Genomic DNA, 26,579 nt, shown 5'->3' on the forward strand with positions numbered 1-26,579 from the left:
TCAAACAACCTTAGAATCATGGCCTTCCAATGCCTGGTGTGGGGCTGCAACCGGCCAATGGTGTATTCGATGCAGTGTCTTTGGCTCTTTTGGGCAGCTCGACGGTCCAGCGGGTGTTGTCTCAGGGAATACGCCGGTCAAGATCGAGTACGCTCTTCAGAGCGATGGCACGACCTGGTTACAAACGGCTACTGATGCAAGCACCGGTAAGGTATTGAGCACTTACAGTCACAACAGCGGGCCGTACATGACGGGCTATGGAACGGGAACTGAATGCGACGGAGGATGTTCAGGAACTATTGCGGCCCAGACTTACACAAACACCGTCATCACGCTCGCAGCAGCAGATACGTCCTTCGGCAACACTATTGCGACTAGCCAAGGCGCCACGTATAGTGGTCTTACAAGCAGCAATGGTGGTCAGGTGTGGACAATTGCCAGCATTAACATTCCAAAAATGCAATAGTCAAGACGGGGTTGGAACCTGCCGCTTGGCCATTGTTGATTATGAACCTTTGTCGAGATACAGACTTAAGATAAAACGTCGCACGCGCGCGTCAGTCCGAATTTAACTGATCGGATATGCCCAGCATTGCGGAATCTGTGATACAAATAAGACAAGTGATAAATGATTGTGGACATGGTTCCCTATCATATAAATTCAAACAATGGTGTAGTAGCGCGCTGCTATCATTCAAGTTTAGATTTGATGAGAACGCTCACCATTCCCTGGTCTAAGTGGACCTTAATCCATTCATTGAAGCCACCTGACGTAAAGTGCATGATTTCATTTACGCCCCGCAGACTGCATCTCTTCAATGTCTGGTGTATTGGGTCTATGTCGGTTATACAATCTGTAACTAGCTGAAAATCTAAAGGTCGCGCATCCCAGGTTTACATCAGCAGCGCTCTTTGCCGGCCGGACTTATGCTGATGCTTTCAACAGAAAGTGAACCATTTGTCACCACGAGACCTACACCGCCGTTTTCGAACTGTGTGTCAGCAGCCTCCAAAAAGACATCTCCTACGCGAGCCTTTATTATATCACCCTCGGCGCTTACTGCCATCTCGTAAGGAGTATCTACTTTCCATTTGAAGTCCGTAGTGGCAAGCTCAATCCTTCTCTCGTCCAAGGCCTTTACAAGCGCCAACTTGCCGCCCTCGACGAACAGTACAGCGTACCAACGATTTAGTCCCTGGACTCTGATGGCGACGCCTGCTGGCTGGCCGATGTTGATTATGAAGCTCGAGGCTACGATCTTATAATCGGTCCACTCTCGCGTGCCGTGAATAAGAATTCCTTCGCCCCTATTTTGTGCAATCGAGATTGAAGAGCTCATCCATCGATGGAATAGATCAACGCCCTGAACCCACGCACGATGCCAAAAGTCGGATGGACGTGTCGTAGGTCGACGCAATATCATGTCTGGCACCCCTTCCCACCCTAAGCTGTCCAGCCACACAGATCCATCGACTGGCTCATTGGCTGCTGCAATGGCAAGTCCAATCTGCTGGATGGGCTGGCTGTCCATGGCATCCGGGATTGTCCACTCAAGAATGCTCTCCTCTCCTGGATTCAAATTTGTAAGCGGTCCGTAAAGCGGCACGAGCTCGTCATTCTTGCCGTATGTCTTAATTCTTAGTCTGATATCTAGACTTGCCGTGACATCTGACTTTGATCGCAGCCTAGCTTTTACTTTTTGACCAGGGTACACAAGCGGTGATGCCATCAGAGGATATGTTGAGCCCATCTGAAGTACATCCTTTCCAGTGAATGTCTGCGTCATGACCTCCACAGGTTCTAAACCCCGCCCTAATGGGGCCAGTCGAATTTCAAGGCCTGGGCCACGGTCACCATCGATCGCTTGCTTCAGTGTGACTAGTCCGGGGATGGCGCCGTCCGAAGATACTTTGAATCCCTGAATACTCCCTGGAAGCGTAAAATGGAACTGAGCACCGTCTTTCGGAGGCGCAAGGGGCGCTACTCCAGCAAGTCGGCGTCCAAGATTAGCAACGTTCATAGCAATCTTCGCAGCATCGTTGATAGAGTACCCGCCATCTGAGCTTGATATGAGCGCACGATCAGCAAGCGGACCTCGCCAGTCCGGGCCACCGTCGAACGAAGAGATTCCATGCATGATGGCCACCAGACATCCTACATTTCCAGAGTTGCAATCGGTATCCCATCCACAGGTATTTATGATGTGCATCGCTTCGTGAAAGTCGTGACCGCCATACAACAGCGCCATGATCATAATGCCATGGTTAGGCATAACGTGGCAGTTGCCGCAAAACTTGTCATAACCGTACGTCTTCTCAATCCTATTGCGTGTGGTCATCCAATCACCGTCTTCCTTTGTCCATGCGCGAACATCACTGATTAACCGAGCGATAGCTGAATCTTCGGGGACGAACTTCAATCCCGTCTCTAAAAGATGCTCAACGTCCTTGGAAACGAACGCCTCAGCCTCCATTGCTGCCCACAGTTTTGCCGCATGAACGGACTCGCCGTCGTGACTGACTTTGCCAGCTTGTTCAGCTAACTTTGCTGCCAGAGCAGGGTTGCCAGGAGCTACCATGGCCCAGCCATCAATGAAAATCTGGGCGCCTATCTGCTCGGCCACCGTTTTGCCGTTGGTCTCGATAGAGCCACTCGCTGGGGCCGGGATACCATTTTTGAGGTTTAAGTAGGCAGTGTGTTCGGTCGAAATGCCTCTGCCACCCCACCACAGGATAGTTCTACCTTCAATGATGTTGTTCAGCCATGTCTTGCCAATGGCTTCGGCGGATAGATCAGGGCTAACGCCGTGTTCTTCAAATGCCCGAAGGAAAGTGAAAGTTCCGGATACATCATCATCAGTCACAACAAGTGGAACGTTCAGTCTATCGTGGACATAGCTCCGAATAGGCCCAAGTTCCTGAAGAATGCGCTGGTGTGTCCAACCTTCAAAAGGACGCCCGAGATAGACACCGATCAGCTTTCCAAGAACGCCGGCATAGACCCGCTCGAGGTAATCGCCTGAGAGAGGCGTCATCTTCGGGTGACAATGTGTCGTGTATTTGCCGGGCACTTGAGAACTCGTGTATGCCCAGGATGTCCTGAAGTGGTGTCACACATTGATTGATGAATGACGCACGATTTCGAGGTCTTGTCTGCCGATGTCGCGGAGATACTGAACCAACCCCCACTTTCGTATGCAGTGACAGACTCGTACTGTACGACCCGAGACATGACTTTCAACTCAAGTATGGAAAGCCCATTATTGCAGAAAACACGCTAAACGCCTCTGTATGCCGATCATTATGAATGCGACCGGAACACGGCTGCAGTTCTACATTTAATGGAAGAGCGGCATCCCGCCGGTTGGCCGTCCGGGATGATCTTGTTTAATTGACATGGTACTATTGGCAGCCCACTGAGACATCACCACACTCCACATAGTCTATGGGCTTCGAAGTGTCAAACCCCGCGTTGTCCCCAGGCTCTCCACATACAATTATGCCGATCATTGATTTGGGCACACGCAGGTATGACTGAGGCGGTATTACAGCGACTTATCGTCCTTTGTTCTTGCTGTCTCCGAATTACGGCGCGTGTCTTGGGGTACTGCGGATGTATGGATCCAGCTACTACTCCAACTTGTGGCCGATATACAAAATGGGGCCCTTCGAAGTAGCTTAGCTTCAAGTCAAGTCGATCACTGCCTTCCTCTAATATTGGTACTTGGTGCGGATTGAGTCATATGAACAACAATGTACCGAATCGCAGGAAGCTAACGGTCAAATAGCCGGTTCCCTCCGGAGGTTGACCTGAAAATATTGGTTTTATTGCGCTCGGTTGTGGTATTCAAACTCTTTGTCTCGCATGTCATATTGTCCCATATAATTGCTGATCACGCTGTTCTTCCTCACAATTCTCTGACTCCCCTGACCGTAACTCCTATGGTACGATCTCAACAACATGAATCCTGGTCATCACGAGCACGAGACATCTATCGACTCGGCTGCTGCCGCCGTCGCTACAGAAGAGGAACACTCTCTAACAGTTATTGAAGCGTTCAGACGATACCCTGGCGCAGTATTCTGGGCAATAGCCATGGAGCTTACCATCGTCATGGAAGGCTATGATACTATACTTATCGGCAACTTGTTTGCCTACCCTTCTTTCGCGGCGAAGTATGGTACCTATTACCCTGATCTCGACCAGCACGTCATTTCAGGCCCCTGGCAGGTTGGCCTTGGAAACGCAGCTTCGTGTGGAGCTGTCATTGGTCTGATTATCAATGGCTATGTCACAGAACGTTACGGTCACCGCATCGTCACGATGTGCGCCTTAGCTGTCATGTCTGGACTGATCTTCATCAGCTTCTTCGCACCCAACATTGGTGTGCTCACGGCGGGTCAAGTTCTAGTTGGCATACCCTGGGGTATCTTTGCCATTATGGGGTCGGCCTACTCCTCTGAGGTTTGCCCTCTGGCCTTGCGAGGATACTTGACATCATTCGTCAATATTTGTTGGGTTATCGGTCAGCTCATTGCTGCCGGTGTGCTTCAAGGGCTAGTAAACAACACAACGCGTTGGGCATACCGGATCCCATTCGCCATCCAATGGGCTTGGCCAGTACCTCTCTTCCTCCTCGCACTATTTGCCCCGGACTCCCCTTGGTGGCTTGTTCGTAGTGGTAAACTAGACAAAGCCAAGAAGTCTATCCGCCGCCTTGCCCCAGGACTCTCGCAGGACCAGGTTGACCAAAAGCTAGCGATGATGGTGCACACTAACAACTTCGAGCAAGCTGTCAAAACCGAATCTAGCAATTGGGACTGCTTCAAAGGCACCAACCTCAGACGCACCGAGATCGCTTGTATGGTGCTCTGCTCACAAACTTTGCCGGGGCAGGCTTTTGCCTACCAACCTACGTATTTCTTCACCCAGGCTGGATTAGCTGCATCCGATGCATATAAACTCAATTTTGGTGCCATGGGAATTGCCTTCGTCGCAACATGTGTATCATGGGTTTTAATGACCTTCTTTGGTCGCCGAACTCTACTCCTCGCTGGGTTGACTGGTTTGTGTATTGACCTATTGATCATCGGCACCGTATCATGGGCGCCAGCTCAGGCAACTGCTACCTGGGTACAATCTGGTTTTGCTCTGGCATGGCTTGGCATTTACTCGTGTACTATTGGACCTCAGTCATTTGCCCTCGCAGCCGAGGTGTCTGCCACCAGGCTCCGTTCGCAGACAATATCAATCGCTCGTAATGCGTACAATGTCATCAACATTATTGACAACACGGTCGAGCCATATCTGATCAACCCAACAGAAGCAAATCTGAAGGGTAAGACAGCCCTCGTATGGTTCGGTGTCGCCTTTCTGACGACCATGTGGGCCTTCTTCCGTCTTCCTGAGACGAGAGGTCGGACATACGAAGAGTTGGACGTGCTTTTTGAGAAACGCATTCCAGCTTGGAAGTTCTCATCTCAGAGCATGGATGTCATTGCCGAGACGGAGGTTATGCAGGGCGGTCGCCAAAAAATGGCAGTTGAACATGTAGACTAAGCGACTACCCTAAGAGAGTCAAGATAATGTGCCAGAACTGTTAACACAATGTGACCTTGCAAGGACGAGGCTTACCTTGCGGCTACATTATCACTTGCTGGCGGCGGGTGGAAGATCCCAAGAGTCCGCGTTCCCGGTTGTGAGACACAGTGAGCCGTAAGTACATAAATTAATCACTGCTTGAGATAAAATTTAATATAAACTTATTTAATGCAGAGAGAACGCCTCTTTCCTGATATTTGAGCTGTTAAGCGCTGCGGCTTTCAGCGACCGTCATTCGACGGCCGTCCTTCTCCTTGGCGGCGATGGTAGTCGGTCGGTGTTCCTCTTTGGCAAGACCCGCCGCCGTGGAAGGTGGTGATGCCGTCCTGGCGGCTCAGTCCTCGCTAGAGGAGCACGCCTCTTTCGTGCAGGTATAGCTCGAAGGCCTAGTCAAGGATGCGCGTGCCTTGCTCCTCTGTCTAGGAGGTTAGTGCGATGGCTGTCTCCTTGAGGGTGGTCGTGGAAGCGCATGGATAGGTGGACGAGTCAGAAAAAGCCGTGCCATCGTTGTCGTCAGTTTCAGTAAGGTTTTATCGGGTGGAACGCTGGCGAGGCGATTCCTATGGCCTCCATGCTTTGTTACCAAACTGTAAAGCGCCAGGTGGGTGTTGTCTGAGCTGAATGGTGAGAATGAAGTGATTACTAGTTGGCGAGCAGCCAGTTATGCACTTCTTCTCCATCAGCTGCAACCAGAAGCATGTGCGTTGCTGAATGAGCGGTGCTCTCCTTTTGATGGTAACCATGTGGCGGCCCAACCTGACGGCGTCAAACCCCACTGTCTCGGAATTGAACGTTGTTCTCCCCCGGCAATTCCCACAGCTTCTTCCATGCTGCTCGCCGTGTCGTCCAAACGCCCCCCTTGGAGGAGCGCCGGGATCAAAGTCAACACTACTGCAAGCACCAGGCTACCTCCGGCAACAGGAGAACGTTGAAGAGAAAGCGGTGTGGGACAAGAGCAGGCGAAATGACTGACCCATCGATCGAAGGGTACTCATGGCTCCTTGCCTAATATCATGCCTGTGACCATCAATCGTTGTTCCAGGCACTCATGTGGGTCGCAGCGCCGCGTGGGGTCTTTGTAGCTAGACGAGTGCCTCGATGTTTGAGAACGCGGGTGGAGGCTCTACCAGTCTTAGAAAAGCAACTACAACAATGCGGAGAGACTCAAAAGAGTCATCCTTCGTTACACCCTCCAACTTTGACTATCTAGTAACTCCGATATAAATGCTAACAACCACCATGAGGCTATTCTAAGCTCGGCTTGAGAGGGGAGTATTGGATCTAGGAAAGTCAAGGTCATTCCGATCCGATTCTTGAATAGCTATTCTAGTATGGCTCAGCCTCCTGTTAGATCCCTTCTCAATCAACCAAGTTGCTGGTTCAACCAAAAACGACATAATGAGTGAAGATAGATACATGCATGCATGCGTGCCGATGTGCCATGTCATCAATCAATACGCCGTTCACCTTGAAGATCTCGTCGTACCTGAGGCTGCACCACAACCACAGCACGAATTTACATAGCACTGATATGACCGTATCCGTATCGTCTTGCTGGTCTGGTATAGAACTTCACGCCACCGTTTGACCAGGTCAGGATGTGTTGGTGATTGAATTGGTGCAGCAGTTGGAATTGGGAGTATTTTTAAATGTTGGACGCCATACGACATTCGAGTGAATTCATGTGCAAATTTTGGTGTTGATGCCCATATTGCTGGCCACATGCGAGTGACGTCATGCAGCGCTGTTCGTCGCACATCGCGTATCGCGCAGTGTGCGCCTTGCGGAGCTGCACGAGCTGCATCGAATTCTTGACCACGCGGCAGACTGTGAGATCGAGCAACAGGCAAAAGCAGCATGGGACGCCTGCGTTCACGACAGGCTCTTGCTACTCGCCCTGGCTGGTTCACAAACACGACCATTCATTATGTGAGTCCTTCATATCAGTATATGACCTGCACCTGTCCAGATAGCTGACTTTGTCAAGTACCATAGCAGCCATTGTTCCCTTTCTGATCCTATACAATCTAGCAGGAGTCTAGGTTCCTTCCTATTTCGTCGACCTCTACATTCCAGTCGAACCTGACAAAGAAATAGATTGTGTCATCACAGACCTTCTCATTAATGACCCAGATCTAACCTCGCTCAGTTGGGGACGACAACGACACCATCCCGGATATCCCACCAATTCTTCTCTTGCAGATTGTGGACCACAATTGGCACTTGCTTGTGGCATGAGAAGAGCAGGATGTAAAGCCGGCCGAGGAGCCCATGTTGGTCATAATGGGTGATGTCAATATTGGACATACGCGGAACTTGCACGGAATCTATACTCTACTGAAGATACTTCGACGTCTTGCTAAGTGGGCGGATGGACCCTTCCGGACCTGGTTTGAGAACAATGTAATTGTGGTCAGCCTGAGGCGGCGGTAGAGGGAGATTAAACAGCAAGTTGCAATATAGGAGGGTTCTCTATCACGTCTCATTTTGTGTACCTCTGTCCAATATTTACGAAAGGTAACTCTGGTATAGATATCAATAACATAAACAGAATTATCGTAGGAATTTCGTCAATTTCTCCCCGGCATCAAAGATTAGTGAATCTTTTGTAGTTGGAGCTACTGAACAACAGGAAATGCTGCTATGTGCCAGCGTGCTTTCCAGAGACTTTCAAGTTTGAAGTTTGAAGTCACCGACCACTGCCCTATGGTCGCTCAAATAGACGTTTGCTTCAAACAGGTTTGGCAGAACTGCATAACCCTCTACCTCCCACGGGAAGGTCCCAAGCTCACTATGCTGACTTGATCCATCGCAAGGTCCAAGGAAAAGGAAATCTATCCTACCTTGCTCATCCTTGTCTTTATCGGGTTCAAATCCGGTGAAGGTGATGATGTCTCCATAGCGGTTCTCCTCCTCCACCTCATCGTGTATGTCAACCATGTACCCGCTCGCCTTGATGGCGATATATGCCTCCTGCGTTGTGAACGAGTTGAAGTCCCCTGCGAGGAAGATGCCAATTCTAGCTGTGTCTCTACTCCAGTCCTCGTGAACACGCTTGAGGGTTGACAAGATAATCTTGATGCTTTCCTCGCGGCTTTTAGAGCCCGCATTGTCGAGATGAGTATTGGAAGCAACAAGCCTCTGCTTTGTCTGAATGTGTTCGAAAACACCAACGGTCAAGATGCGAATCGATCCAGCATCCCATCCTTTGCTGGGCCGATCTGGGGTTGGGCTCAACCACACTGGCTCGTAATGAAGCAGCTTGAACAGCTTCACCGGGTAGAGGATCGGACTATATTCGCCCTTTGTCCTGCCGTCGTCCCGGCCAACACCGATATGAGCCCAGATCGGACCGACAGGCGGTTTGTCAGCGCTATGGCTCGGATTCCCGTTCAAGGTGTTTAGAATATCAACCAGCTGGCCATGGAGAACCTCCTGGAGGCATATGAAAGACCCCAATCCCTGCGACGAGGGAGTTCCCGCCAGACCTGCAACAGGTAGAATGAGACCATCGGGCCGAAGCTCATGCTGAAGCTGATTGAGAACAAGGGACCGCCGCTCCGGCCATGGTTTCTCGTTGGTGAAGGGGTCCGAAGTTGCGTAGCGGATATTGTGAGTGATGACTCGGAGCTGGAGCGTACTGCTGCCACACGGCGGCGATGGGTCTACCAGCACTGCCGACGTGTTGCTGAAATACTTTAGTGGATTCCATCCCATCTTGAGAGGACCTGCTGCCGAGACTCTGAAATTTGCGTTGTGTTGACTTGTAAGACCGAGCGTCGCCAGCTAATAATGAAAAAGGTCGTGTCTCGGAAGCCGTCTTTCGGACGGGTGTTGCCTTTCATCACGGTGATTGCCTCGGTGTGCAAAGCTTCTAGCCAGTCTTCCCGCACCACGAATCAATACTCTCGTTGCGTAACGCGACACACAGAGGTTGCCAAATCATGAGGCAAAATTCCACAATTGCGGCGTCTGCAACTGCAACGTTGATTGGCCAAATATGAATAGAACGATTAGGTAGGCAGACTAGCTATTCTCTTGATATATTATATAGCATCAAATAGTGTCTTATAGCTTCGTAGAGTATCCCTTCCTTAGTCTAGCCTATACGTATAGATAGATAGGTACTTTGGGTCTTCCTTGCTCTGCTCCTTGACCAATATAACAACAAGAAAGTTCTCAACAATACTTTAGCGAAACAGCAAACTGCTTTGATAATAGCTACGACAAGCAGTAGCACCCCAACGAGGACCAACCTTCTAATGCCTACCCGTTGTTTGCCTACCTAACCTACCTACCACATCTCCCTGATGAACGCCGCCTGCTTTCTCCATAAACAACACCCACCTACTGCTTTCTACGTCATGCCTGAGGAGACGCCAATCGGCAATCTTACACCTGCGGCCCAAATTTAAAAGAAACAAGCACTTAAGATGGCATCGCACCTTATATAATATATGAATTACAAAACTCCTTTAGCTAGGTCTATTGCCCTGCTATTGTTTTTGAAGGGTCTCTTGGCCTAGTATTAAGGTTCTTACTTCTCTCTTGAGTATCACGTGCTTTTTGAATACTAATTTAACGAACGTTTGCCTGCCTTCTACACCGCTTACCGCTAATCATCAGCGAGCGACATGTTTTAAAGTTGCAATGTCCCAATGAGTGCAATAAATTCGACTAAACTGAAGACTCCTTCAGGAGAACTTGAGCTTTTGCAATGTCTTCCTGAGTCTTCCGGCTCGCGCCCAGCTATTCTTTGTCTGCACGGAGCCTTCTGTTCGGCTCACGACTTCCAATTCCTGTTGCCTTACTTTTCGTCGCGTGGTTTCCCAGCCTACGCCCTGTCACTTCGGGGCCATGGAAATTCTTGGGCACCATCAACTCTTCGAATGCACTTGACTAGCCTCGATGGCCACGTTGATGATATCGGTATCGCGCTGGACCATATTTCTGAGAAGCATGTCTCTGCAGTGATACCCCCAATCCTGATCGGTCACTCGTTCGGCGGAGGCCATCTGCAATACTTTCTATCTCGCCTAGGTAAAAATCATGTTGCCAGTCCTGATGAGAAACATCGAGTATCTGCCTTGGTGTTGCTCGCATCAGCCCCGATATCTGGTGGTGGCAAGGAAATCATGGCAAATTGGGAGCAAGTGGAGACGCAGGGCAAGGGGTACAAATATCCATGGAGCCCACGGAGCCAACTCGAAACCGTGGCTCAGGTACGCAAAGCCTTCTTCCAAGACGCAACAAATGTAGCAACAATAGAGAAGTGGCACAGTGAATGCAGGACTAAGGCTGAGGGCATCCGCGCTGGGTTGGCAGTATTATGGCCTTTTGGTGAGGCATCGGATGTTCTTGCAGCCCTGAGCGGTATCGAAGAACATGGCGTGGGACGCAAAGTCCTGCATATTGCCGCTGGTCGCGATTGCTTGGTAACGCCATCCATGGTCGAGGAAGACACTCTTGCCTACCAAAAGGCCGTAGGATCCTCTCCAGATACGAGCCAGACTGTGATGAGTACCGTTATCGAGGATAGCGCACATCATCTCATGATGGACATCGCTTGGGCCGAATGTGCAAAGAAAGTTGCGGATTGGGTTGAATTACGAGACATTAGTAAACCCTAGCAAAGTAAACACATATGGGACCTGTTGAATATATCCTTTTCGAAACACAAGTTGTCCTTTTCAAGGTGATTAACTCAGGATTAGCTAGCAGGTTCATCAACAGGTATAAACTAGAGAGTCTGGAGAATTATCCATTTGATAATCTATAAACCTCAGTTGAATCCCCACTGGATCTCCAATAGTTCAAGCGCACCAATAACTGACAACTTGGTGATCCGCTCAATAGTCACCTACCCCGCGTCCTATTACCCCATGTAATGAAACTGCCGACGGACGATAGATTCTTTTGGGGGTATAAGTCCACCTCTGAGCGGCTTCGTGTCACCGTGACTCCGAGAGGTAGTGAATTCTCGTCTATGTTTTGCCTAGGCTAGGCCCGCGACACTATGATCTCACAGGTGGTCAACATCCGGCTCCTCGCGAGCTCTCTTAATGTAACCCATGAGCGGGGCATATACCCGCCAAAGAGCACTATGCATGATTGGAGCGGTAGGCAAATTCAGTCTAAGCTGTCATGTGAAGAAGGTCTTGATCATTGTTTGCTAGCACGGCCCCGAGATACCCGCTCCATTAGTATTAGTATCCATGGTTCGCTAGCTATAAACAGGTGCTATTCAGGTAGCAGAGATTATTGAAGTAACCCTTATATCAGGCTGCGCGCTTTATACAACGTCCCACAGCATCAGTAAGTTGTTTTACCAAAGATGGCGCTGTTAATATCATATAGCCCCATCTTATTTGCGAGTCTGACCACGGCTCTTAATTACAAGAATCCCACGCCTCCCATGGGTTGGAATACCTACAATTTTTATAGTTGCAATCCAACTGAAGAGATTGTAAAAATTAACGCACAAGGCCTCGTGGATCTTGGTTTTGCAAAATTGGGATATTCATATGTAACTCCAGACTGCGGGTGGCCAGCACCGGAGCGTGATGACAATGGACGACTTCAATTCAACCCAAGCCTCTTTCCTTCGGGTGGCAAAGCGCTGGGTGACTATCTACACAGTCTTGGACTAAAGTTCGGTCTGTATTCTGGTGGTGGATATCTTCAGTGCGGGTCAGTGGCTCTTCCAGCTTCCTTGGGTAAGGTGTTAAACATTAGAATGACTAGGACTGTGACTGAGCGTTCTAGGTAACGAAACGGTTGATGCTCAAACTTTTGCGGACTGGGGTGGAGACTCGCTCAAGTATGTCATGTTCTTCATGATACTGGGAGTCCCCTTGCTATCTTCTGGATACTGACACACTTTTAGATACGATAACTGCTACGCTACAGAAGGTGTATTTGTCGATTATGATTCAGAAGCTTCCACTTCCCCTACAAGATTTCAGACAATGGCCGCAGCTCTTGACACAGTTGCGCGCCCTTTGTCGTACTCGATATGCCAGTGGGGTGTTGGCTATGATATTGGGATTTGGGCACCCCCGATAGGCAACACATGGAGGATTAGCAATGACATATACAACAGCTGGAAGAGCATCTGGCGGATTACCAATGAGGTTGTACCTTACTATAAGCACACCGGTGTTGGAGCGTATGCGGATATGGATATGTTGATGTGAGTCCCCGAGACGAGACCAGCATTCGTGAAACTGATCATTTGACTAGCATCGGACTTGGAGCATTGTCCTTTGAGGAAGAAAGATTCCATTTCGGAATGTGGGCCATGAACAAATCACCTCTCACAATTGGCGCGCCGATGAACTCAAGCATAACTCCAGCGGAGTCTCTTGCAATATTACGCAACGAGGAGGTTATCTCGATCAACCAAGACCCCTTGGGGGAACAAGCGCAGCTCATCCGCCGATTCACTGAGGAAGAGTATGACATTTGGTCCGGTAATCTTTCAGACTCACGGATGGTGATCGGATTTGCGAATTGGAAGAATGACAGCCAGACAGTCAGCGTTGCACTCGACGTAGTGGGCATCTCCAGTGCCGTGGCCAGAGATGTCTGGGCTTCTCAAGATCTAGGGACTATTAGCGAGACCTTCACAACCGAGCTTGCTGGACACGAATTGAAAATTCTCATTCTGTCTGATATTGAACACACTGGGAAGCGGCCAAAATCGGAAGGATACTACACTGCCAACAACGCGACGCTATCAGGCTCAGCAACACTCACTGCCTGTAGTGATACGCAATGCCTACCAAGCCACAGCAAAGTAGGCTACATCGGCGCAGACAACTCAACCAAGGTCACGTTCCCCGGAGTTGAATCGAGCAGCAGCGGCACGAAGCTTGTTGGTGTCGACTTCATCAATTACGATGTTGCGTTGAACACGGCTTGGGAAGACGGAACCAACACACGGAACATGTCTATTGCAGTGAATGGCATGACTGCTAAACGTTGGGCTTTCCCCATCTCGGGAGGAGACTGGTTTGATAGCGGGAGGCTTTCCATCCACCTGGACGGCTTCAAGAAGGGAGCGAACGAAATCGTCTTTACGGCACCTGGGACTACCTGGGCTCCCGACCTGGTAGGGTTCGAAATCTTTGTGTAAAACGAACCTGTCGAACATGTAGGGCTGAAAAGTTCGGCGTTGTGTCTCTAAAATGGCGGTATTTGATGATTCTGTCTCCATCGTGCTCGTGTTAATGTTCTATCGTGAATCAGGAATGCGCACGCTCATCCGACGTCACGCCGCGCACCGTGCCTTTTTGAACCATCGAGATTCGCATGGAGTTGCAGATGGCGACCTGCATGAGGTGGGACCTGTGGCACGCACCTCGAGTGTGGAGATTGGTTTTTGAGTCATGCCATATGTTAGAGTGATGTGCAAATCACCTTCACGACATGACTTCTAGATGTCTTCATAAAAATCTCAAGAAGCTGTTCGAGTCTTTAGTGAAGTGTCGCTCCTCATTGCACATGCACGTGAAATTCGAGGACTACCAATTTAGGTAACCCGCATATCGACGGGTATCTTAGGTACGAGAGGGAAGGTGCGGAGAGCAGCGAAGCAGCTCGGTCTGCCAGGGGTGGGATAGCCCCGGGTGGCTCTTTCCCCAACTACAAGCATACGACAGTGTTACCACAGTGCAAGTGTTACCAGTCGCGACTGCCCTAAATAACGGCTCTTGCCAAGGCCGGGGCCAAATGCCGCCCACCGCCAGTTCAGCGCACATCCCTGCGGGCCCTGCTGCGAGCCAGTACCTGTAATCCAGTAGCCGGTTGAGCCAGCGTGTTTCCCAAAAGGCATCTTGATGCATCACCGAAACGCCGAAGCCTCCGTCATGATTGCGCCCGGATGGTAACACCTCCTCATCACCATTGCATCTGCAAGTCCCCGGATCTACCATCCATCCATCTCAGATGCCTTGGCTCGCTCAGGCAGTCACCCAATCTTACCGATCGCCTTCCCTCCCTGCGAGTGTTGATGCAGGCGTGTGCATAAGGTACTGACTGGCCCTATCGTATTAGCCAGACCGACCAGCCCAGAGCTGACCTGATGATGATGTGCTGCAGCAAAAAGGACTGCCGGTCGGTGGATGGATGAGAGTGGTTGTTTATTTTCAGGTTGCAGTTATGGGTTGCAGCTCTCGTCATCACAACCATCCATTCCAGCCATCCATCTAACGGTATTATTTGTCTGTCCTCCTCGACTCCTCGCTCTTCACCGTCTGTCGTTCGTGTGGTGCGCGCGTATTCTGCTCCTCCGCCGTCCTTTTCCATCGTCTCGCCGCACGATCAGCAGAAAAAAGTCGGTGTTGCCGGGATCCCGCTACTTTAAATCCATATCGTGGGGAGACTTTGGAGCAAGGGTGCAGCGCGCAGTGGAAGTGTCTTGTATGTGGCTGGACACCTTTCCTCACTGGGGTTTACCTAATTGCTTTTCATCCCATTCGCAGAGAACTTCCTGCTCCGAAAAATCAGGTATCGCGACATGCTACAAGCCACTTCGGTACGGTCTCGTCTTGTCTCGGCTTGATGTCCTCAAAGATTATTGCCCCTGATAATCATTTCGTCAGCACCGGACAGACAGAGTCGGCCCAACGGTCACAAGCATTCGAGCAGCACCCATCCGAACGAGTGGGCATCGACCCAGCCAGCCAGCCCTGCAGTCATACCAAGCAAGCTGGCGGCGCCGTCAAGCAAGCTCCAGACACCCGGCCAATAGCGCGGCGTCGCTATTTGAGACCTTTGATGGTACGCAGTAGTCCGCCTACCTTGCGAGCTTGCCTGCATAGTACGGTAAGTGTATGACGAACTTGGCCCTGTCAAGCCACACCATCGCAGCAAATCTTCAGCTAGGGGAGCAGGGAGAGCTTCCCCTCCCCCTTCACACCCGTCCGTCCCCTGTCTCGAGCCTGTCTGACCCTGACTAGCGTGCAAATCCATCACCCATCCCTGTCCCGCGGGCGCATTTTAGTTGCGCCTAATTGCCTGTGGTGGGCCGCGCTCTTCACTGTCTCCTTGTGCCCTGCGCTGTGCTTGGGTGGTGTATGCGTTGGCCGACAGGCCCAGCTTCTTCTGCCAGCCCGTCCGCCCCCCAACCCAGGCCGGCCCAGTGCAGCAGACCCCAGCCCCAGTGCGAGCCGGGTTGGTGTCCACAGTTGCGTCGCTGGCTGTCCGCTGAGGCTTGTCACTGGTCACGCAGCTCCCGAGCGGCAGAAACAATGGATGGATTTCTGCTCGGGCTCATTCTTGGTTTCCCTTTCCCCATATTTCGCCCAACACCAGAGATTTCTGGCCTCTTCAACAAGTTTTCGACTGACCGTGGTTTGCAGCCGGCCGTTGTCGCAATCCAGACTTTCGCCTTCCCCGTTCTCGCGTGTCCGGAGTCGTGCTGTCCGGTTGGTGGACGAGAGCTGAGAGTTCTGTTGCAGCTGCTGCTAGTAGCCTAGCCTGGCACTCGAGACGCAGAGACGAGACGCAACCCTTGACACGAGCAAAATCTTGATCCTCGCTGCCCGCTTTTCGAGCTAGGCGCCCGGCACCATGGACCCAAGACCACCGCCACAGCTACCATTTTCGCGCAACGCTGCGTCGCCCTTCAGTCGAGCTCCTTTTCCACCATCATCGACGACATCATCCGCCGCCGCATCGGCGCAGTCGCCCTTTATGCCTACATCACAGCATCCACCGCCTTCAAATGCTCCATACTCGGATGGCCAGCGACGGCCGACCGACAGCCCTTACTACTCGTCGCGACCTTACCAACCCGAGGGAAGCTCGCACCCTCCCTCGAACCACAGCCGACACCCGAGCGCATCCTCGATATCCTCTGCGACCGCTCTAAACCGTACGATGCCGCCTCCGGGATCTCCTCCCCAGCCTGGGCAAACCCCGAGCTCCCATCAGATGGGTTCCTACGGTTTGCCCGCGCCGAGACCGCCCCCAGTGTCCGTTGGACCGCCGACAGCTTTTCCCTCGGGTCGTGAGCTCCCAGCTCTAGGGTCAATACCAAGAGCAGGAAGCACCGGCAGCTCCATGTCGATATCCTCAATGCTAGGTGGCCCCCCGCCACTTCGAGAACCCTCAGCGCCATCTTCATTCCCGCCGCCGCAAGGAGCGCCCAATGTTTCGGGTCCTCCATTCTCATCATCTCTCCATGCATCGCCTAGAATGAGCAACGCTGGTGACTACCCACCGTACCGACGCCCTCACACCCCTGACCATCAACGACTCTACGATGCACGCGATCCTAGAGCTAATTCCGCGGGCTCGCCGTCCGGCGCATACTCCACTCCCGAGATTCAGCGATATGGAACTCCGCAGGCATACCCCCAGCGTGGTCCTCCGATGACCACCGGCGAGCCGAGACGCGAGCATACGAGAATGCCCAGTGGCTCGATTCCTCCTCCACGACCAAGTAGTCAGCCGAAATCATTCTCCACGGCACCTCCACCGGCGCGGCCGATGGACATTGGTAGACCGGGACCGGCAGAGATATATGGACGACGGGAAGAGCTGGGACCTGGAGCAGAGTACAATCCAGAACGGCCAATCAGGGCTTTGAAATATGAGGATCCGCGATACATGACTGAGAGAGAACGACAAGAGAGAGATGCTGTAGAACAACAAGAAAGAGAGAGGAGAGATCGAGCCATGTCTGGAGGTGATCCTGGAAGGTCGCATCCGATGCATCAGGGAGAATACGGTGTGCAGAGAAACCAGCCGCCTCCATACGGTCGACATCCAGACCCTCGCGACCCCCGCGACCCCCGAGATCTTCGAGATTCTCGAGACCCCCGAGATATGCGGGAGCCAGGGCCATGGCAGAGGCAGCCGTATGATCAGCCACGAGGCCCATATGATCAACCTCCCCGAGGGCCTGAATACCCGAGCTCCACAGCAGCGCTATATGGAAGTCACCAAGCACCGGCCTATTCTCAACCCCCCCTTGATCGATATCCTCCATCTGGACTGCCTCCCCACCAAGCCTCTACTGGTCAGCCAGGGCCACCTCCTGTGCAACCGTATGAATCCCCTGACCGTCTCCGCATGGGCATGCCCCATCCACAGCATCAGCAACAGCCACCACCGCACCGCAGATCTGCGGAAGACGGCCCTCCGCCTCCATCCGTAGCATACAGTGGTAGCGGCCACTCCAGCATCTACGAGTCACCACGAAATCGACCTACAGAAGAGCTGCCGCCGCCCCTCCCGCACCAGCGAAGCTTTTTGGGCATTCAGGAAATCAATCGCAAAGGCCGCATATCACCCCTCCCCCAAGCTGTTCAAGGCGCTCAGCCTCAACTCCAGGGACCAGCCGGCGAGCCGGGCATTAAGAGTGAATTCGGCCGCATGTTCTCTGGGATTGGAACGGGGGTCAGTGGCATCAGCCCTATGACCTCTAGCTCACAGCTCCCTTTCACGAATGCTGGACTAGCTCGGCGGGAAGAGTCCGATGGGGCGCCACAAGAGCCCGCTGCGGATGCTCCTACGAAGTCTGGTCAAAATGGACGTGGCAAGCGTAGAAAGCTAAAGGAGGAGGACAGTAAGGGAGACGACGAGAGCACAGGAAGAGTCACGCCAGTGAGCAGGGTGAAGAGGCCGAAGACTCAACCACACCATCATCACCAGTATGTTGCCATCTCTTCGTCCATAAGTCAGCCTCTAATGAGATCCAGCCACCACCACCACCATCACCACCACCATGCACCCGATCAAATTCCGTCACCATCGACAGCGGGACCCACTCCATTCAAGAATGTCAAGGGATCTACTCCCATACCTTCACCGACTGGTCTTGCTAAGGACGTGCCCGTGACTCACCATCATCATCCGCCGCCACGCTCTACAGGGCATGCTCACGCCAATAACCACCCGGTAACTTCAACAGCCAAGGCTGGACCGCCTCCAAGCCCAGTTGCGGTTGTCATACCAAAGCCGAAGCAGATCGTTCTTTCTAAATTGGTGCTTGAAAGTGTTGCGGATCGGCCTCGGAATCATCTTGGGGACGTACTCTATGAACCCTTTCTCAAGCCCGCCCGAACGCAGGATCCACGCACCGGTCGCCCTCCTCGTCACCCATATAATTCTAACCCTAAACCCCTGCCTTGGGATCTTATTCGCGATAAGGAGAACTGCACACTCACTGTCAAGATTGGCCGTCAACATCTTACACGGCAGTCCAGGGAGGAAATCACCTCCAGAAGAGCCGTTTGGGGGACAGAGATATACACTGATGATTCGGATGTCGTTGCCGCTTGCATTCACGGAGGCTGGATTCGAGGTGAATGGACCGACGATGTCGACACGGATATGCTTGGTCTCGAAAATGGCGTCGGCGCCGTGGATTTGAAAGAGAGCAAGACAGACAAAAAGAAGGCGGCTGCATCAAATAGTCCAGAGGAAACTGCCCAGCAACCAGGCTATCTTACCTCGCCTCCAAAGACTGGGCCGGTAATTGTTCCGGAGGATCGCGATATGCATGTCACATTACTTATTTTGCCGCGCCTCGAGAAATACTCCTCCTCCACGCGCTTTGGCCTCATGAGTCGAGAATTTGGGGGGAAACTCGGGCGAGATGGCGCTCGGGCAGTCCATGACGGTATTAGCTTCATGATCACGGGCGTTAGGTTCGTCACGAACGGAGCGGGGGCACAAAGCCGTCTGCGAGGCAAGGCACGTCGTGAACGTATGAGAAAAGCTATGATGGAGATTGAAGGCTTGAACAACAGCAGCATTGTTTTGTCCGGCGTTAAGGGATGACGGCTTGTTACAAGATACCTCACCTCGAATGCTTGCATTTTGATTTGATTCAATTCCTCTTCATTCTATTTTGTACAATAGTGTAGCTATAATATGACACGACCAGAGCTATGAGCCTTATGACAATTTGAAGAGGTATATATTCATTTCAATCGAAGAGCTTGTTGTTTAATCGATGTCTCCCAGCACACTCCTTTGTTTGTGCGATCGTCGCAAGTAGCCCATAATGATAATACTCATGCGCCTCTCTCAGAGACACGGTTGCAATTTGCATGATGATCCAATCCAAGATGCGGTGTTCGTCCAGGCTTCAATGCTCGTAGGTATCCTGTTCTTTTTCAAGGCGTAACACATCTGGTCTCATTCAGCATGTCCGGTGCGGAAACAGTCTGCTTCTCATATGACAACATGTTGGCGTGGTGTTCTCAAAAGTCCGTCACTCGCCCGTTGTAGCTCCAGTCGCCCGCACTGCCCCATCGCAGCGGTTCATTCTTCGGACCGCCCACCTCGCCCGTCTTGGGATTGACGTCGCCCTCAAACTCGGGCTTGGCGCCGCGCCACACGCCCGCCGAGAGCTCCTCCTCGTCCTTGTTCTGCGTCGCCGCTGCTGTTGCGGTTGCGCTGCCGGCGTCGCTCGTGGGAGATGACACGTGCCGCGACGTGCTGGCTGGCGAGGGTGACGAGGCGGGCGTCTCGACGGCGGGCGTCTCGACAAAGCGCTCGGCGACGGCGCGCTGCAGGCGCTCGAACTCGGCTTGTTGCTCAGGCGGGAGCCGCGGCGGGGAAGGACCGGGCTGGAAGCCGGATGAGTAGTGCCGGATGGCTGGGAGGCGGACTAAGGAGAGGCGAGAGTGTAGTGTGAGGAGACGGCGCGAGGCCATTGCTATCCTTGGTGATGCCATTCCTGCGTGAATGTGTGAGAGAATATTGGGCGGGAGGCGGTGGCCGTTGCGGTTGTTGTGCGTGTCGCTGTTCGGAGTCGAGAGGTGAAGAGGCGATATTCGCGGAACCGCGAAAGTCACCCGAGTGTCAGTCAGCCAGGAGCTTGGGCCCCGGTATCAGTGACGGCATCGGAGAGGAAAGGCAAAGAAAAGATTAAGTGGGGCCGGGGAAAAGCTCCTGGGGTCATGTGCGCACGGGCCAGCCGACGACATCTACGGTAGGCTAGATCCGGGTCTGCAGCATTCCACGCCCCGGCCGCTGCCGGGGTGATGGGATCTGGCTGAAGTCGCTCTTGCCCCTATCCGGAATTGTTTCTTGGATCTGATTGCAAACTGCTTTGCTGCGATGTTACATTAGTACGGTTCCATTTTGGTGACCATCTCCTCCACAAGGGTTGCTTACCATGTAGGACGAAATTTCTAATCTCTTATCAAATTAGATAGAACTGGGGTTTTATGTTATCGAGTTTCTCACAAAGACCCCTCGCTAGAAGCCAAAGATTGTTTTTCCCCTTTTGCTATTACTGCCTGGCTCGCTTTCATTCTTGTCTAGATCAGTTCCCTGTCACGCTGGCCTGGTGTTCGGCGATTACTGTACAGCCTCACGCAAAGAGACAAGAAGGGTCCCTTGACGATTGGCCATATCACTGGGGTGACCCACGAAACTCCTCCCTTTAGATATCGGAGATGAAGAGGAGTCTCTTTAGGGGTAAAACCCTGCGACTTTGGTAGCGCCATGAGAGTAGAGAGCATAGAAGTTCACCATGGGACAGTTATGGTACAATATGCATTACATTTCGAGGCACGGGCATTCGTTGCTCTTGCCAAGCTTACATCTTTAAATGATGTTGAAATGAAGTAGCGACTAGGTTGACTTGTTCAAGCCGTGATCAGGCCTAAATATATGTTGGATAAATGTTCTGTAGCCAAGCCCCGTCGCTATCATGGCTGTAGGCTTTTGAGATTGTTTATCATAATACTCGAAAGCAAACAACTGTTCTGTGATTTTGATGACTTGCTTTAGCAACTTGTTCTCTATTAGAGTTTTCATGATTGTAGTGAAGTAGCAGGTTAATAACTTATGTCAATCATGGCACTACAGCCATGATAGCGACGGGGCTTGGCTACAGAACATTTATCCAACATATATTTAGGCCTGATCACGGCTTGGAGTCCCCATCATTGGGACTGGTGTACGTGCAAAGATTACCTCAAGGTCATTGAGCTTGCATGTCCGTCATCTCAAAATGCACATGTGCTTGAAGCGTCGTGTTTCAACCCCTAGAGCCTATAGTAAATGGACTCCGATTGTGTTAAAACACCCGATGAACAGCTGGGCATCCAACTCAACTGTAACTACCTGGAAGACTTTAGACGGCTCGAGTTTGGAGACAGTCATCAATCGATGCGTCGGCTGGAAAGCCCTGTGTTCTCGAATTACCTTTAAGGGTTCGCTTCGTTTTAATCGTATTGGTCTTTGAGTTATGGAAGCAGGAAGATTGAATTATTATTTCGTTTTGTGGACATAACGATGACACACTCGAGAGTCGTGTATTTCGGCGAGATAGTCCATCGTCAGATTCGTGATTTGCATGATCTTCCAATACAACCAGGTAGAATTATGGCAGCGAGTTCTATACAATCTGAAAGAGACACAATTGTCGATGTTCTTTGCGGGTCGGTCTAGGATATGTCAGTTTCAAGAAAGAAAAGTGGGATCTGTCATCAGTTGCGTAGAATGATAACCTATCTGTGTTGTTTATGCTGGTGAAGTACAGTCTGTAATCTTACTCGATGTAACGAAAGTCGAGAGACGTAATTATCGTCCTTTGACATCGAATCCTGATATTTTTGTGGCGATTTTCCCAGTAGAGAACTTCTGTAGGATTGATAGCCAAGTAGTTGCACAGACAGGAGAAAAAGGTGGCAAAGTCGCGAGTGGGAATACTGGGGGGCGTTGAGTGTCTCGGTGGCAACTGGGGATTCGTACGGGGCACCCATGGAGAGGTTTGGGGAGTTGTCAGCGGCATCAATTGCGGGTTCGATGAGCTCGCCGGTGTTCCGAAACCGCCGAGGTTCTCGAAGATAATGGGAGTACTTCTTCAAAGACTCTATGTCGCGTGGTAGAGCCCACACAGAGCTAGGCCGTTGCTTTCGGTCCGTCCTTGGCTGGCGGGTTCCCTCAGCGCCATTTCAGCCTATCAGTTGGCTTGCCGCCAGCTGACCACTTCTTAATAATGGGCACGGTAGCTGGCGAGGGCCCCGCGACTCTCCGCAATAACGCCGGCCAAACCGCCAGGATCTCCATATGGTGGCCCCCCGAGGCCCCCTCGATCTCCAGCCACTACCCCTGGCCAACTTGGCTTTCTTGGCCCGGGCCCTGGGGCTCGGCTCCCCTCCTTGGCACGCCTCGGCATCATCATAGTCTGTAGCTGCTCTAGAAACACCACAGAAAGGTCACGATGTCATAATCTTTTGCCTCAATGCGCCCCAAAGAGGCAGTGCCAACGAAGCGGTGCAGACGACACACAGCTCCGAGGGACCACCAGTCAAGAATTTGAATAATATTAGCATTTACACGAAACTAGATAATTACTGTCCCTACAGAAATGCCATTTGTGTTCAGCATTCTCATGAGTAAGCAGGAATTATGTTTTTCTTTTCGGAAGTGTGCTGCCGTGATGGTGGGAGCCAGTGCATGGGAACTATCGATAGCATTAAACCATCAATCGCCTCACAATTGACTTCGTCGAAACATCTACGTTGGAGCCGGTTCTCGTAACCGCTCATCTACATGTAGAATCACCAACATGGATGGGACTAGCCTCTGAGACAAGCTTCCAAACTTGATAGCCTAGTGTCGCATCACGCACACGCACACGGCGGCCACGGCTGCACACTTCCATTACACCGAGTATTCGGTCACCACTATGTTGCATTCATCTCCCGCGTCAAAGTGCTGCCGGGTTCATCAGCCGAAAGAACAGTCGTCGTCAGCAGCGTGAGGAGCGCCGCGAGATTGGGCAGGGAGGTGACACTCAATCTTGCATTATTTACTTGAGATCTTCCAATTGCAGGTGCATAATCCGTGATAACAGCGCAGCTGTAGCATGACCACTATACCTGCACTTACTGAAACGGCCCTTTTCTTCTCGATAGCTGCTAACTCATTGAACACGGGGTGCTGTGAGTAAACGCCGGGCGGACATCGGCCGTGATTGAAGCCCCTGCCCTGCGCGTGTTGGTGGAAGCGATCCCTCTGAACCACGGGCTTCTAGTGCTGGAAGTCACAGGCATCTGTGGCTGACGCGGGGCTCAAAGGGGCCCCGTATTAGTCCAGGGCAGTCTTTTCCAGATCATGGGATCTTGGAACGAACAAACTCTGCTGAGTGGTGCCCACAGCATTAACCTACGCCCACTATTAGCGGGCCACCGCAAGAATCATGAATTCGTGAAGCTGGGGAAGAACAGGAATTGAGACAGCGCTGGCCGCAAACAGAAATTCATAAGAATCATGAGGATTGGTAGCGCGCGCTGCCGCAAATGCCGATCGAAGCCTGCCTGCTAGGGGCAGTATCAGGAATTTTCGCCTATCTCCGGAGGGCCATGACTAGCGAGTCGTCCCAGTGATCTGCTGTGAGCAATCGGGCCAGTCGCGACATTTTCTGGTCAGGAGCCGCAACTGGGCTGGGCTACTCTAGAATAGTACGGCCGACTTCTGGCCAGACCCATAGTGAGGCCGAGTGCACCGAGCCCACCAGGGCCACAACGCCCACAGCAGCGTTTTGCTTACGAGTCCACACCGAGAGCAGACACTGAGTCGCCGGCGGGTCGAGAATGCGGGTCGAACGTGCGTGGGATGACTCGGAGGCCCACTAGTCCTTGGGGCCCCGTTTTGGCCGATTCGGGGTATGCCACCGGCCACGAGACATGGAAATCGGACTGCCCATGGAGACGGGACTAGAAGACATCTGGGACATCCCAGGGAAATACTGGGGCTCCTATTCCCCAGGTCGGGCTGCCGTCCACATGTATAAAACCGTTCAAAGCCCTCCGTATGTTGCTTGGCAATGTTCTACCATGCTCTGTGTATAAGTCACAACCTTAACAAACAAACAACAACAATAATCCAAACCCAACACCATGACGGGTAAAGGAGTACAACACGCTACGGCGGACGTCAACCGGACGGAGGCCCCCATCACGCTCAAGGCATACCTCATGTGTGCCTTTGCTGCGTTTGGTGGTATCTTCTTCGGCTACGACTCTGGTTATATCTCAGGAGTCAACGGCATGACTTATGTCATCCACATGATCGATGGCCCCGACGCAGACGTTATGAGCTCTTGGAAGAAGTCTCTTATTACCTGTATTCTGTCTGCTGGTACCTGTATTGGTGCTGTCATGTCCTCTGATTTCGCTGATTGGATCGGTCGTCGTACAACCGTCGTTCTTGGCTGCTTCATCTTCATCATCGGTGTCATTCTCCAAACCGCTTCCCACGGCCTCGGCCTCCTCGTTGCTGGCCGTCTCGTCGCTGGTTTCGGTGTAGGCTTTGTCTCCGCCACCATCATTCTGTTCGTTGCCCCCAATCGTTCTGTTTTATGGGAATATACTAACAGTAAAAAGGTACATGTCTGAGATTGCACCAAAGAAGGTCCGTGGAGCCATCGTCAGTGGTTACCAATTCTGTGTGACTATCGGTCTCATGTTGGCCTCTTGCGTCGACTATGCTACCCAGAACCGCACCGATACCGGCTCGTACCGTATTCCCATTGCCATCCAGTTCTTGTGGGCTCTCATCCTCGGTGGTGGTCTTCTCTTCCTCCCTGAGACCCCCCGATTCTTCGTCCGCAAGGGACAACTCGACAAGGCTGCCCACGTTCTTGGTCGCCTCAGAGGCCAGCCTATTGAGTCTGACTACATCCAGAATGAGCTTGCTGAGATCGTTGCCAACCACGAGTATGAGATGAACATCATCCCTCAATCTGGCTACTTCAACAGCTGGGCGAACTGCTTCCGTGGCTCTCTCAAGCATCCCAACAGCAACCTTCGACGAACAATCCTTGGTACCTCTCTTCAGATGATGCAGCAGTGGACTGGTGTGAACTTCGTCTTTTACTTCGGTACCACCTTCTTCCAGCAGCTGGGCACCATTCAGAACGCCTTCCTGATCTCCATGATCACCACCATCGTTAACGTCGTCTCCACTCCCATTTCCTTCTGGACTGTCGAGAGGCTTGGCCGTCGTACCCTGCTCATCTACGGTGCCGCAGGTATGGTTGTCTGCCAGTTCATTGTTGCCATCATTGGTGTCTGCACCGACAGCAACGCCGCTGTCTCCGCCATGATTGCCTTTATCTGCATCTACATCTTCTTCTTCGCCTCCACCTGGGGTCCTGGTGCCTGGGTCCTGATCGGCGAGATCTTCCCTCTTCAGATCCGATCCCGTGGTGTCGGCCTCTCCACCGCCTCCAACTGGCTCTGGAACCTGATCATCGCCATCATTACCCCCTACATGGTCGACGAGGACCAGGGTAACATGGGTCCCAGGGTCTTCTTCCTCTGGGGAAGCTTGTGCGCCTGCTGCTTCGTCTACTCCCTGTTCCTCGTCTACGAGACAAAAGGGCTTTCCCTTGAACAGGTCGATATGATGATGGAGGAATCGACGCCATGGACTTCCGCAAAGTGGGTGCCTCACGAGACATTCGCTTCCAAGATGGGCATGGCCGAGGAGAAGAAGAATATTGAGCACGCTGAGCACGAGGATGTGTAAATGGAAATGGAAGGAGTTGTTAGGTTGAAATAGCACTTATGAGTGCGAAAAGAGGCAACCCGAGTCGAGAGACTCGCATGTCTCCAGTGTAATAGCTGTATATTACGTTAATGTGTCATGAATAAACCAGCGCACAGCGCTATATGAGTTCTTTAAAGAAATATTCCAATTCATGCCTGCCACACGTGCATAAGAGGGTATTCGCACTTAAAGAAATTATTGTTAAAAGTCATCCAGACGTCTTACCTCGCCTGGGTTTTAATCCTGCAACTAGATATCTTAACGGGGGAAGACTGGTAGGAAGCCTCATGAGGGTACGTTGTAGGTGATCATGAAATAGGGCGCATTCACAAAATCTACCAGATTATTATATGTGCCAGTGATAGTAAACAAATATGTGTTTAGTACTCTACTGTACCCGTTGCGAGATACCATTACCCCGTTTACTACTGAGTTGGGGGAGCAG

General features: G+C 51.8%; 5 protein-coding genes across 5 annotated transcripts; 2 read left to right on the forward strand and 3 right to left on the reverse strand.

Annotated features, from left to right (window-relative positions):
* Positions 1–899: 899 nt before the first annotated feature.
* UCRPA7_4233 (putative adp-ribosylation crystallin j1 protein) lies at positions 900–3,035 on the reverse strand (the record flags this gene model as incomplete). Its single annotated transcript, XM_007916768.1, has 1 exon — positions 900–3,035. One exon carries the CDS (start codon positions 3,033–3,035, stop codon positions 900–902), a length of 2,136 nt encoding a protein of 711 aa, XP_007914959.1.
* Positions 3,036–3,961: 926 nt separating this feature from the next.
* UCRPA7_4234 (putative mfs alpha-glucoside transporter protein) lies at positions 3,962–5,560 on the forward strand (the record flags this gene model as incomplete). The annotated part of the gene is made up of 1 exon (XM_007916792.1): positions 3,962–5,560. One exon carries the CDS (start codon positions 3,962–3,964, stop codon positions 5,558–5,560), a length of 1,599 nt encoding a protein of 532 aa, XP_007914983.1.
* A 2,712-nt stretch (positions 5,561–8,272) lies between these two features.
* UCRPA7_4235 (putative endonuclease exonuclease phosphatase family protein) lies at positions 8,273–9,319 on the reverse strand (the record flags this gene model as incomplete). The annotated part of the gene is made up of 1 exon (XM_007916788.1): positions 8,273–9,319. The coding sequence occupies one exon, from the start codon at positions 9,317–9,319 to the stop codon at positions 8,273–8,275; it is 1,047 nt and encodes a 348-aa protein (XP_007914979.1).
* A 10,502-nt stretch (positions 9,320–19,821) lies between these two features.
* On the reverse strand, positions 19,822–20,298 carry UCRPA7_4236 (putative fmp21-like protein; the record flags this gene model as incomplete). Its single annotated transcript, XM_007916778.1, has 1 exon — positions 19,822–20,298. The coding sequence occupies one exon, from the start codon at positions 20,296–20,298 to the stop codon at positions 19,822–19,824; it is 477 nt and encodes a 158-aa protein (XP_007914969.1).
* A 4,182-nt stretch (positions 20,299–24,480) lies between these two features.
* On the forward strand, positions 24,481–26,113 carry UCRPA7_4237 (putative monosaccharide transporter protein; the record flags this gene model as incomplete). The annotated part of the gene is made up of 2 exons (XM_007916769.1): positions 24,481–24,914; positions 24,967–26,113. The coding sequence occupies 2 exons, from the start codon at positions 24,481–24,483 to the stop codon at positions 26,111–26,113; spliced, it is 1,581 nt and encodes a 526-aa protein (XP_007914960.1).
* Positions 26,114–26,579: the final 466 nt, after the last annotated feature.

Source organism: Phaeoacremonium minimum, assembly GCF_000392275.1.
Source record: "Phaeoacremonium minimum UCRPA7 unplaced genomic scaffold PA7_03_scaffold_330, whole genome shotgun sequence".
In the NCBI taxonomy this organism is placed as follows: Eukaryota; Fungi; Ascomycota; class Sordariomycetes; order Togniniales; family Togniniaceae; genus Phaeoacremonium; species Phaeoacremonium minimum.